The 11571-nt window shown below is 46.5% G+C and overlaps 1 protein-coding gene across 4 annotated transcripts in view; it reads left to right on the plus strand.

Annotated features, from left to right (window-relative positions):
* Positions 1 to 8354, plus strand: part of TNRC6C (trinucleotide repeat containing adaptor 6C) — a 129942-nt gene extending 121588 nt beyond the window's left edge. For 2 of the 4 annotated variants that reach the window (XM_081220369.1, XM_081220370.1), the window contains 4 exons: positions 302 to 496; positions 1255 to 1325; positions 1840 to 1979; positions 6140 to 8354. In XM_081220369.1, the coding sequence (XP_081076495.1) occupies positions 302 to 496; positions 1255 to 1325; positions 1840 to 1979; positions 6140 to 6500 (767 nt within the window). In that variant the 3' untranslated portion in view covers positions 6501 to 8354. The remainder of the gene's footprint in view (positions 1 to 301; positions 497 to 1254; positions 1326 to 1839; positions 1980 to 6139) is intronic. The other 2 variants (XM_081220371.1, XM_081220372.1) reach the window with 2 other exon arrangements.
* The last annotated feature ends 3217 nt before the right edge of the window (positions 8355 to 11571 follow it).

An 11571-nucleotide genomic window follows, 5' to 3' on the forward strand; every position in this document is an offset into this window, starting at 1 on the left:
TTAACACTGAACTACAAAAATGCAGTTTTTCTGGGTGGCAAGCTCATGTCTGGCACATTTAGCAAATTAAGTATCAGAAATACTGGCAAGATCTATGCCGGACACCAGCAGACTGTGTCTCTGGGCAGCAATTCAAGAGAGAGGATGCCTGTGGTCCTCGTGTGGGAGCTTGACTTGGTGCTTCATTTCGGTCACGCAGTCCTCTGGAGCCAGAGAGCGCCTGGTGTGATTCCCTAGGCGCTGCCGTGACTTTCCTTCTCTGTCTCAGGAATGCCTATGCTCCACTTCTCTGCCTTTCCAGGTAAACTGTCAGACATTAAATCGACGTGGTCCTCTGGCCCTGCCTCTCACACACAAGCCTCTCTGTCTCATGAACTGTGGAAGGTGCCCAGAAACACTACTGCACCCACAAGGCCACCTCCAGGGTTAACCAATCCCAAGCCTTCCTCCACCTGGGGAGCCAGTCCCCTCGGCTGGACCAGCTCCTACTCCTCGGGTACGCGTCCGTTCTCGTGTCCAGACGGGGTGGCGGGGACGGGGGTGTCCGTGCCTGCTCCGCTTGTCCCTTAGGGAAGATGCCTATCATTTTGTCCTGCAGCTCCTTTGTAAGGACTCCTGGACCCTGGGAGGGCTTAGGAGGGACCAAGGTGCCCTAGACCCTCGGGGACTATCTGGGCCCAGGCTCTGCTGCCTGTGTTTCAACATCAGCCCTGGGTGCTTGCACACACAGCTTTGTTCGGAGCCAGGAGGTCCCGGCAGGCGGTCTCGGCACCCACTGAGGGGCCGCGCTGGGCCCTCAGAGAGGCCCGATCAACGAGCATGAGGGTCTCGATTCCCAGTGTGAGCACACCGCCCCGTCCTAAGTTGCAGCTCTGGAGGCTTCTTCCGGCCCCCTGCTGAACTGCGGGGACGAGCAGGGTGCACAGGGCATTTAAGAAGCTGAGAGTGAAGCCAGCCCTGCAAGTCTGCTTCATTTTTGTTAGCAGGGGGGATTTTAGAGCATTGATTATAAAGCTGGGGGGGTGGGAGCAGAGGAGGAGACCAGAACTTCCAGGCAGTTCTCAAGTCTCTGCCGCCACACCCGCCTCCCGGGGGTCTGCAGGGACTGTGAGTCTGGGTTGGTTTCCAGGGGTTGGGAAAGGCTTGGAGCACAGGTTCGGCCCGTGCTGCATCCATGTGGTGAGACGGGAGGGCATTGGGAAGAGCTGTCTGACTCACCGCAGCCTTGTTGACCGGGTTCTTCCCTGGGCACAGGTTCTGCCTGGAGTACTGACACCTCAGGAAGGACAAGCAGCTGGCTCGTTCTCCGCAACCTCACGCCCCAGGTACAGGCACCCGGTGGGGGCATCGCCAGGCCTGAGGGCCTTGTCGGTGACCCAAGGCCTCACTCATGGCCCAAAGGCAGCGCCGGCAGCAGGGGTCATTTAACCATGTTCCTGGTGAATTATTTACCTTTCACTCTTCCGAGGCTTAAAGAGTGTCCCCTTATAAACAGAATTGCTCACCTGTACCCACTCCAGAACGATTTGGCCTGTGCTCACCTTTCCCAGGGTCGGGGGCCGCGAGGCTCTGTATGATGTGCTCTGGCGAGAGGGGGTCGGAACCAAAGCAGGGTTTTCTCCTTCTTCTGTTGGCCCAACTCAGAAACTATAACTGAAATGTCCGAGATTTTAAGTTACACAGTAAGTTACAAGGTGCAAAAGGTTAATATCATAATCATATAGTAAGCCCTTTCAAGGACAGACATCTTCCCAAGGTACCGTGCACCTGGATTTCATAAACGTGTATAGTGAAGAATCCCCAGGACGCGTGTTACCGCCACTCTGCTTCCTCAATCAGATCGATGGCTCCACCCTGCGGACGCTGTGCTTGCAGCATGGGCCTCTCATCACATTCCACCTGAACCTAACCCAAGGCAACGCCGTGGTCCGGTACAGCTCCAAGGAGGAAGCCGCCAAGGCCCAGAAGTCCCTGCACATGTATGTCCCTCCCCTGCCCTGCGCGGCCCTGGCTGCAGCCCGGTGGTGCTGGGGCTGGGCGTTGTGGGCGGGTCCTGGGGCCACAGCCACAGAGCACCGCGGGCGGGCGGGAAGTCCGATGTGATGTGGACAGGGTCGGCTGTCCCCGGGGCCTCTCTCCTCAGCTTGCACTCGGCTGCCCAGTCCTGTGTCCTCAAGTCTCTCGGCCTGAGTGGGTCTGTGTCCTGACTTCCTCTTCTTCTAAGGACACCAGTCTAAGTGAATTAGGGCCACCCTCCTGACCTCATATTACCTTAATTCCCTCTTTAAAGACCTCTTTCCAAATACAGGCACAGTGCGGTCTTGGGGCTTAGGGCTTCAACATATGAATTTGGGGGACACAGTTCACCTCGTAATAGGTGTCTTGTGACGTGTTGGTTTCTTCTGCTGCTGAAGTGCCGTGGCTCGGCCTCCCCCCACTCCAGTAGGGAAAGGGCCCCCCAAGAGAGCACGTGTAGAGCCCAGTGATAGAAGATGCTCTGTCCATAGAGGATGTCTCCAGGCATACGACACATTCAGGCCCGCTGCTGGGCCTCGTAGTGGTCCCTGCGGCCAACTTCTCTCCCCTGATTAAAGGACGCTTTTGATAAGATGTGTGAGTAGACCTACTCAGCGACATCACTTGGGGTGTGGGCCCTAGAAGTTAATCCTTCCTATTTTTAGCCCAGGGTATAAATTGCACTGACCCTAAATGATGCCCAAGTTTAATGGTCCATTCATGCACTTCCTTAAGAATGTGCTCTCTACACCGACACAGCATAGCTGCTAGAAGTCTAAAGTGAGAAGAAAGGTCATAATCTGGCCTTGGAAACACCTATACCAAAATGTAAACTGCAGGACCATTTCTGGGTGGCCTGCGACATGAAGCCTCCAGCTGCCCTTTTCCCATTGAAAAAAAAAAAGGGAATGCCAACGAGGCGAACACAGGAAGACACACAGCTGCTCCGCTCACATGACCCCTGGTCTGCTTTTTTTGTTTGTTTTGAGTTTTTGTTTTGAGGTGTAACTGACATACAACAGCCTGTCAGTTTAGAGTGTAGTGTTGACTTGACACACTTACATATTGCAATATGGTTACCACCGTGTGAGCTAACACCCCCATCAGGGCACATGATTATTATTTCCTTTTTGTGGTGAGAACGTTTAAGATCTACTGTCTCACCAACTTCGAAGTAAAGGATACAGAATTGCTAACTGTAGTCACCGCGCTGTACACGAGCTCCCCAGAACTCACTCATCTTCTAACTGGAAATTTGTACCCTGAGACCAACCTCTCCCCATTTCCCACCCACAGCCCCCGGTAACCACCATTCTACTCCCGAATGTTTCAACAAGTTTGGCTTTTTTAGATTCCGTATATGATTGATATGATGCAGTACTTATCTTTGACTTATCTCACTTAGCATAAGGCCCTCAGGATTAATCCATGTTGTTGCAGGATTTCCTTCTTTCTCATGGCTGAATAATATTCCAGTGTGTTTGTATCTGTGTGTGTGTGTGTGTGTATATATATATATGTGTGTGTATATAAAACATCTTTATCCACTGATTTGTTGACAATTAGGTTGTTTCCATATCTTGACTATTTAAGTAATGCTGCAGTAAACATGGGAGTTCAGATATCTATCTCTTCAATCGCCTATTTTCATTTCCTTTGGATATATACACAGAAGTGGGCTTGCTGGATTGTATGGTTGTTCTAGTCTGAATTTTTTGAGGAACCTCTATACTTTTTCCACAGTGGCTGCACCAATTTACGTTCCCACCAACAGTGTAGGAGGGTTTCCTTTTCTCCACATCCTCACCAACACTTGTTATTTCTTGTCTTCTTAATGATAGCCATTCTAACTAGTGTGAGGTGTTACCTCATTGTGGTTTTGACTTGCATTTCCCTGATGATTCGTGATGCTGAGCATCTTTTCATGTGTCTGTTGGCTATTTCTATGTCTTCTTTGGGAAGATGTCTATTCAGTTCCTTGGCCCATTTTTTAATCAGATTGGGGTTTTTTTGTTATTGAGTTATATGAGTTCTCTATATATTTGAGTTACAGGATATTCTCTATATCAGATAGATGGTTTGCAAATACTTTTCCCACTTTATAGGTTGTCTTTTCATTTTGTTGATGGTTTCCTTTGCTGTGCAGAAGCTTTTTAGTTTGATGTAGTCCCACTTGTTGACTTTTTTCTTTTGTTGCTTGTGCTTTTGCTGTCATATCCAAAATTTTGTTGCAAAGACCAGTGTCAAGGAGTTTTTTCCCTATGTTTGCTTCTAGGAGTTTCATGGTTTCGGGTCTTATGTTTTAAGTCTTTAGTCCATTTCAAGTTAAGTTTTGTGAGTGGTATAAGGTAGGGGTCCAGTTTCATTTTTTTGCATGCGGTCGTCCAGTTTTCCCAACACCATTTATCGAAGGGACTATCCTTTCCCCATTGAGTATCCTTGGTGCCCTTGTCAAACATTAGTTGACTGTATATGTGGGGATCTATTTCTGGACTCTCTATTCTGTTCCATTGGTCTATGTATCTGTTTTTATGCCAGTACCATACTGTTTTGATTACTGTAGCTTTGTAGTGCTGTTTGAAATCAGGAAGTTTGTTGCCTCCAGCTTTGTTCCTTCTCAGGATTGCTTTGGCTATTTGGGGTCTTTCATGGTTCCATACACATTTTAGGATTGTTTATACATTTCTATGAAGAATGCCATTGGAATATGATAGGGATTGCATTGAATCTATAGATGGCTTTAGGCTGTATGGACATTTTAAGAATATTTTTAATTCTTTCAATCCATGAATACAGGTTGGCTTTCCTTTTGTATCTTCTTCAATTTCTTTCATCAAAGTCTTGTAGTTTCCATGGTATAGATCTTTTACTTCCTTGGTTAAATTTATTCCTAAGTATTTTATTGTTTTTGATGCTATTGTGAATTGGATTTTTTCTTTATTTCTTTTTCAGATATTTCATTGTAGCGTATAGAAAGAAATGCAACTGCTTTCTATGTGTTGATTTTATATTCTGCAATTTTAGTGAATTCTTTGATTACTTCTAACAGATGTTTGATGGAGTCTTTAGGATTATCTCTATGTAAGATGATGTCATCTGCAAATAAATTTTACTTCTTCCCTTCCAACTTGGATACTTTTTATTTCTTTATCTTGCCTGATTGCTCTGGCTAAGACTTCCAATACTATATCAAATAGAAGAGGTGAGAGTGAGCATCCTTGTCTCGTTCCTGACCTTAGAAGAAAAGCTTTCAACCTCTTACCATTGAAAATGATGTTAGCTTTGTGTATATGTATGGTTTTTATTATGTTGAGGTCTGTTCTTTCTGTACCCTCTTTGTTGAGGAGTCTTCATTATGAAAGGATGTGGTGTTTTGTCAAATGCTATTTCTACGCCTGTTAAGATGATCACATGATTTTGATCTTCCATTCTGTTAATGTGGTGTATCCCATTTATTGATTTACATATGTTGAACCACCACCCCTGCCTGAATCCCAGAGATAAGTCCCACTTAACCGGCATGTACTTTGTTGAGAATCTTTACTTTTTTGAGAATTTTTGCATCTATATTAATTTATATTGGTCTGTGGGTTTTTTTGTTTTTTTGTGTGTGTTTTTTGGGGTTTTGTTTGTTTGTGGTGTCCTTATCTGGCTTTAGTATCAGGATAATATTGGCCTTATAAAATGAGTTTGGGAGTGTTCCCTCCTCTTCAGCTTTTTGGAAAAGTTTGAGAAGAATTGATGTTAATTCCCCTTTAAGTGTTTGGTAGATTCATCATTGAAACCATCTGTGATCCTGGACTTTTCTGTATTGGGAGTAATCAGCTGATTATTGATTCAACCCCCTTACTCATTATTGGTCCATTCAGATTTTCTATTTCTTGATGATTCAATTTTGGTAAATCATATGTTTCTAGAAATTTGAACATTTCTTCTAGATTATCCAGTTTGTTGGCACATCCTGTATATTTCTGTATTATCAGTTGTAATATCTCCCTTTCATTTCTGATTTTGTTTATTCGTGTCTTCTTTTTTTCTTGGTTAGTCTAGCTAAAGGTTTGTCAATTCTGTGTATCTTTTCAAAAAACCAGCTCTTATTTTCGTTGCTGTCCTGCCCTTTTAGGTGTGTTCTGGGAAACACTACCATCTTGGCCGAGTTCGCTGGCGAAGAAGAAGTGAACCGTTTCTTAGCCCAAGGCCAAGCACTGCCGCCCACCTCCAGCTGGCAGCCCAGCGCTGGGACCAGCCAGACGCGGCTGGGCGCCTCGGGCAGCTCCCATGGCCTGGTGCGCAGCGACACTGGCCACTGGAACGCCCCGTGCCTGGCAGGCAAAGGGAGCAGCGACCTGCTGTGGGGCGGGGTCCCCCAGTACTCCAGCAGCCTGTGGGGCCCCCCCAGTAGCGACGATGGCAGGGTCATCGGAAGCCCTACCCCGCTGAACACTCTGCTTCCCGGCGACCTTCTCAGTGGGGAGTCCATCTAGCCCGGAGGGGCCACATGGGCGCTGCAGTCATCAGCACTAGGAAGAAATGCTGACCCTTTCCAGTCCGGGCGTCGCTGAGGACCCTGCTTGACCCGAGCAGCCCGGCAGCCCTTTCGAGTACCTCTGTCCAGTACTGAAGATGAACCTTGGCCGCAGTCCTTGCGAACTGTTCCCAAGACAGTGCGGGCTGCGCTGGGTCAGTGTCATGTGTAATGACAGGATGCTTCTCACAGCTTTTTATTTTGTGTCGTCTTATGTTTGTATGGTGTGTTGTCATTTTGATTTTTTAAGTATAAAAGCTGCTTAGAATAGTTCTATCATGAAGGGCACTTTTCAGATTGTGGGCTGGAAAGGGTTATTTTATCAAGGGTGTGGGGGAGGGAGGGAGGGAGACGAGAAAGCCTATTTAAAACGAGCCTGTGACGATTATGCACATTACCAGAGGCGGACCCCGTAATCAGGGGGAGCTGGCGTCCATCACTGGGACGCGGTCCTGGCGGCCCAGACCAGCGAGCCGAGCAGAAGGAGCGGTCTGCGATCTGTTCTCTGTTCCCACGGAGCCGCCTATGCACATTACCCTTGTTTCATTACTTTTTCATGTCATTTTTTTTAATCCCAAAAAATATTTTTTAAAAGTTAAAAAAATAGACATATCAAACATGCAAATACTTGAATCCAGCAGGCCAATAATGAAATGTGAACACTTTCTAAGTCTAATTCTACACTTCCAGGTTGGCATCAGTACGCAGAAACAGGCTCTAGGAAAAATTTCTAAGTTCACAGCCTATGTGTGTGTGTGTTGAAACAGAAGCACGTGTGTGTGTGCGTGCGCACTTTCTGTGTTCGTGTGTTAAGTGTGTGAGGGATTTAACTGTGGGTTTTCCCTTTTATTCAGTATGTGCTTTTTTTTTTTGGCGCATTGGTCAAACGTTTGTTATTATTAGCTTCTAACTTTGCACTGAGTGTCCCTGCCCTTCCTTTAGCTAATCCTATACATTAAAGAGAATTCATAGGACAGGGCTGGTGACAATTCATGTGTAAATGTTTACTCAAGGACTCTGTTATTGCGTTTAAAAATTACAGTGTATATCTCTGGAGAAATAATATGTATACCTACCTTTAGCAGCTTTTTATTGTGGACTAATGCAAGAAGATTATTACCAGAGTATTGCACCATTTTTCCATTGGGAATATAAAGTTAAAGAGAAAAAAACTCTCGTTGAACTGTGGCCATAGATACTTGTAGAGGGTGGATGGTTCCGCGGGAGGAACGGAAACAAGCACTTGGACGTGGGTTGTGACTGCTTTCGGAGGAGCCCGAGGTGAGGGCTCCCACCTGTTTACAGACCTTTTTTTCTCCTTCAGACTTTAAAATAAAAAAATTTTAAAAAGGAATTTAAAAAAAAATGAAAAAAAAAAAAAAAGACTTCCGTCGTAAAGAAACCTATTTTCAGAATGCAGATCCGCTACTTCAGAGCTCTGGGATTGAACAGTGTTGTTTTCCCCTCCAGCCACCGTCGTGGACTCTGTCGACTGTCCCCTTCGTCCAGGTGACGACTTGTGGTCACTGTCTTGCACACGCGGATGCGCTCTCAGGAAAGCCAGGGTTCCCGAGGGGCAGCTCCACACCATTTCATGTATTTTGTAACCCAACTCCTAGCACTGAAGATGTTATTAAAAAACAAACAAAAAATAAAGAAAAAAAAGAAAAAAGAGGAAAAAAAAACACAAAGAAGAAAGATACCTAATCTCTAACGTGTAGCAGTTACGTATGTACCAAATAATGGACTCAAAGGAAATAGATGTTCGAAGAGTGCTTTATATATTAAAAATTGCTTTATGTTTTAAAAATGATCAATGTTTTGATTGTTTTGCAAGAAAGAAAGACAATGGAGTAACATACCCTTGAGTATGTTTAAAAAAATATATGAACATGTGCTCCCTGCCTGCTTGATCAGGAAACTTGTGCATTACATTTTTTTTAATTAGCTTTTTAATGGTTTTATCAAAACAAAACAAAAACAAAAAAACAAAAAAAAAAGAAAAGAAAAAAAAAAGTTCCTGCAAAATTGCAGATCAACAAAAGCTGGTTTTATAGAGGATCATGAACTATGCACAAACTGGTTCAAGACTTTTTTCTCAAGTTCAGTAGTGTATTTAGCTAAACAGACCTTCCTCAGAGTAAGTGCATCTCATTGCCATTACATGCGTTCTGTATATTTGATGTACACGTCCCTGCGTATGTACACCAAATATACGTGCGTGCATGCCCATGTGCACCCAGACGTACAGCTTCCCATGCTGCATTTAGCATCGAGTTGTAGAAAACTGATATTTTTAAATTGAGGATGGAAGTAAAGAATCTCTCTGTTTTTGTTTTTTGTTGGGGTGGGTTTGGTTTTTTTCTTTTGACCTTTTATTTTGAATTAAAGATGTCTGTAACTCTGAGATTCAAAGACAAGTTTGTGGCTTTTAATGTTTTTCCTCATAGAATGTGATTGTTGAAGAAAATGCACCGAAAGTTGCTTTCAAAAGTACAACGCTTTGTTGAATCTTAATAAATTGCAATTTTTTTTCTTGGCTGTTCAAATAAATGTGTTTTTTATTTTTCAGAGGCGGATGTCATCCAGATTCACTTTGTATGTGTTGGGAGAGAGAGTTGTCCTACTGTGTATAAGAAATTCCCTGTGTCGTCTTATGCCATCCTCAGAGTTCACGTATATACTTAGATACCCTCCAAGTTTTGGTTGCTTGACTTGTGATCTTATCATTTGTTTTGTGGTTTTGCAGTCCACACTGAAATCTTATTACTAGTCGTCGAGAGGTGCAGTAGAGCCTGGACCCACCCGCTCCGTGCGGGAACCGGTGTCATCTGGGGCAGCCGTGGGACGTGGCCCCAGCCGAGGACCATTGCTCACTCTCACCCATGACCCAGTTTGGGCATAAGAAATATTCGGAGAGAAGAGAGTAGTGAAGGTCTTCTGGGGCTTCCACGGTGGCGCGGTGGTTAAGAATCCACCCGCCAGTGCAGGGGACACGGGTTCGAGCTCTGGTCCGGGAAGATCCCACATGCCACGGAGCAACTAAGCCCGTGCGCCACAACTACTGAAGCCCGCGCACCTAGAGCCCGTACAAGAGAAGCCACAACAATGAGAAGCCCGCTCACCACAACGAAGAGTAGCCCCCGCTCACCGCAACTAGAGAAAGCCTGCGTGCAGCAACAAAGACCCAACGCAGCCAAAAATAAATACAAAAAAAATTTTTTTTAAAAAAGGTGTTTTGTTTTTCCTAGGCATTCGTTTCGATAAAGTAGCCTTAGCTAACTTTACAGAGCGTCTTGTACAAGCACAGTTGAAGTGACGGCACTGGGCAAAGCAGCAGCAGCCTTCTCCCCACGGGGTTCAGGTGGCAGTCAGAACACTCGGGTCTGGCTCTCAGGTCCACCCCTGGATCGCCTGCCATGACCTGAAGTAAGTTCAGCGCCAGTGCTCCTGTCTCGTCAGGATTGTAAAGACAGCCTCTTGAAAACCAGCCAAAATGTCCTTTGTGACCCCCGTTCAGAGACCAGCAGAGTGAGTGTCTTTTTCTCTCCACTCCTAGGCACCTCGACCACGTTTTATGGAGAAGATAGGACCCGGGTTGGCCCCTGCAGGCGAGACGGCGAGCTCCCGGCTCTGACCGGCCTCTTTAGAAAGCGGAGGAGGAAAGCGCAGAAGGGCCATCATCCGGAGGAGAAGCGAAAGGCTAGAACGAAACTCATGGAACTCAGAACGTGGATGGTGAAATGTACTTGACACCCTACCCTTGTACGCGCCTGGAGGCAGCGACCCTGCCGGGGCTGTGAGCGGCCCTTTGGCAAGTGTTCGTTCGGTGCCCGTGAGTCCAGCGTCGCTGCAGGGAGTGAGCCAACCCCGTTCCTGCTCCTGGGAGAACAAGCCCAGTGCCTCCAGAACATCCAAAGGTTGAGGCAGGCTTCATGGAGGAGGTGGCGCTTTCCTCCCAGGCCCGGGGAAAGTAGGGCACAGGTGGGGAACACAGCATAAGCCGACTGACAGCCTCATGGCCTGGAGTGGAGGCGGCTCCTGGTACCCACAGGTGAAAAGGAGGCTCGGTGTCTGGGATCAAGAGAAAAATCAAGGCTCAGAGCTGCACTTTTTAAAAAAATCATTCTGGCGACACCGTGGGAGAAGGCAAAGAAAGAAAGCAGGGTGCTCAGTGGGTAGAAGCCTGATGTGCAAAGAAGGGACTGTTGAATGGAGAGCAGAGGCCAGGAGGGAGCCGTCCTGGCCAGCACTGATTCTAACCGCATGAACGACAAGATCCGAGGAGCTGAGTTGCTGAACACGCGTTCACTCAGGGAGGCATTTTGAGAAGATTCTTTGCAGGAATAGAACATATGGGGTGGATCAAGGAGAAACCACATAAGAGTCTTGGTGGAAACATGTAGTTAACTTACTAGCTTTACACATCAGTTTCCACAGCTTAGCTTGTGTGGGACCGTCCCCTGAATGGCAGCCCGCGTGGCAGGCCTGGCCCCCGGAGCCTGGATCCCCAGTCATCATGAAAACCAGAAGCACCATTTCCAAATGCTCCTTAAGTGTGCAGAAGCCTCAGGCTTAAGTGACATTTCGCTGGTTCTCCACCCTGGCTGCATGTTAGAATTATCCAGAAAGTTTTTAAAATCCCAGTGCCAGGGCGCGGCTCAAACACATTCAACCGGAATCTCTGATTGTGGGCCCAGGCACCAGAGTTTTTAAATCTCCCCTGTTGGTTCCACTGAGCAGCCAGGGCAGAGGCGGTGTCAGAGGGAGCCTGTCATCAAGCTGAGACTGTCGGCTGCCCACCCATTGGAATAGCCATTTCCAAGAGTTCAGTGCGTCTCATGTGGCAGTCATAGCTAGCTTTTTGCTTTTTTTTTTTTTTTTTTTTAGCAAAACTATGTGCCAGGCAGGGTGCTAAGCACTGTGTAGGACTGTGTCTGTTGTTTCAACAGCCCCATGAGGTGAGGACTGAGACTGGGAGAGGTTACAGAATGTGCCCGAGGCCATGAGCTGATGAGGGTCAAATCCAG

The sequence above is a fragment of the Mesoplodon bidens genome (assembly GCF_964165515.1).
Source record: "Mesoplodon bidens genome assembly, chromosome: 19".
Lineage (NCBI taxonomy): Eukaryota > Metazoa > Chordata > Mammalia > Artiodactyla > Ziphiidae > Mesoplodon > Mesoplodon bidens.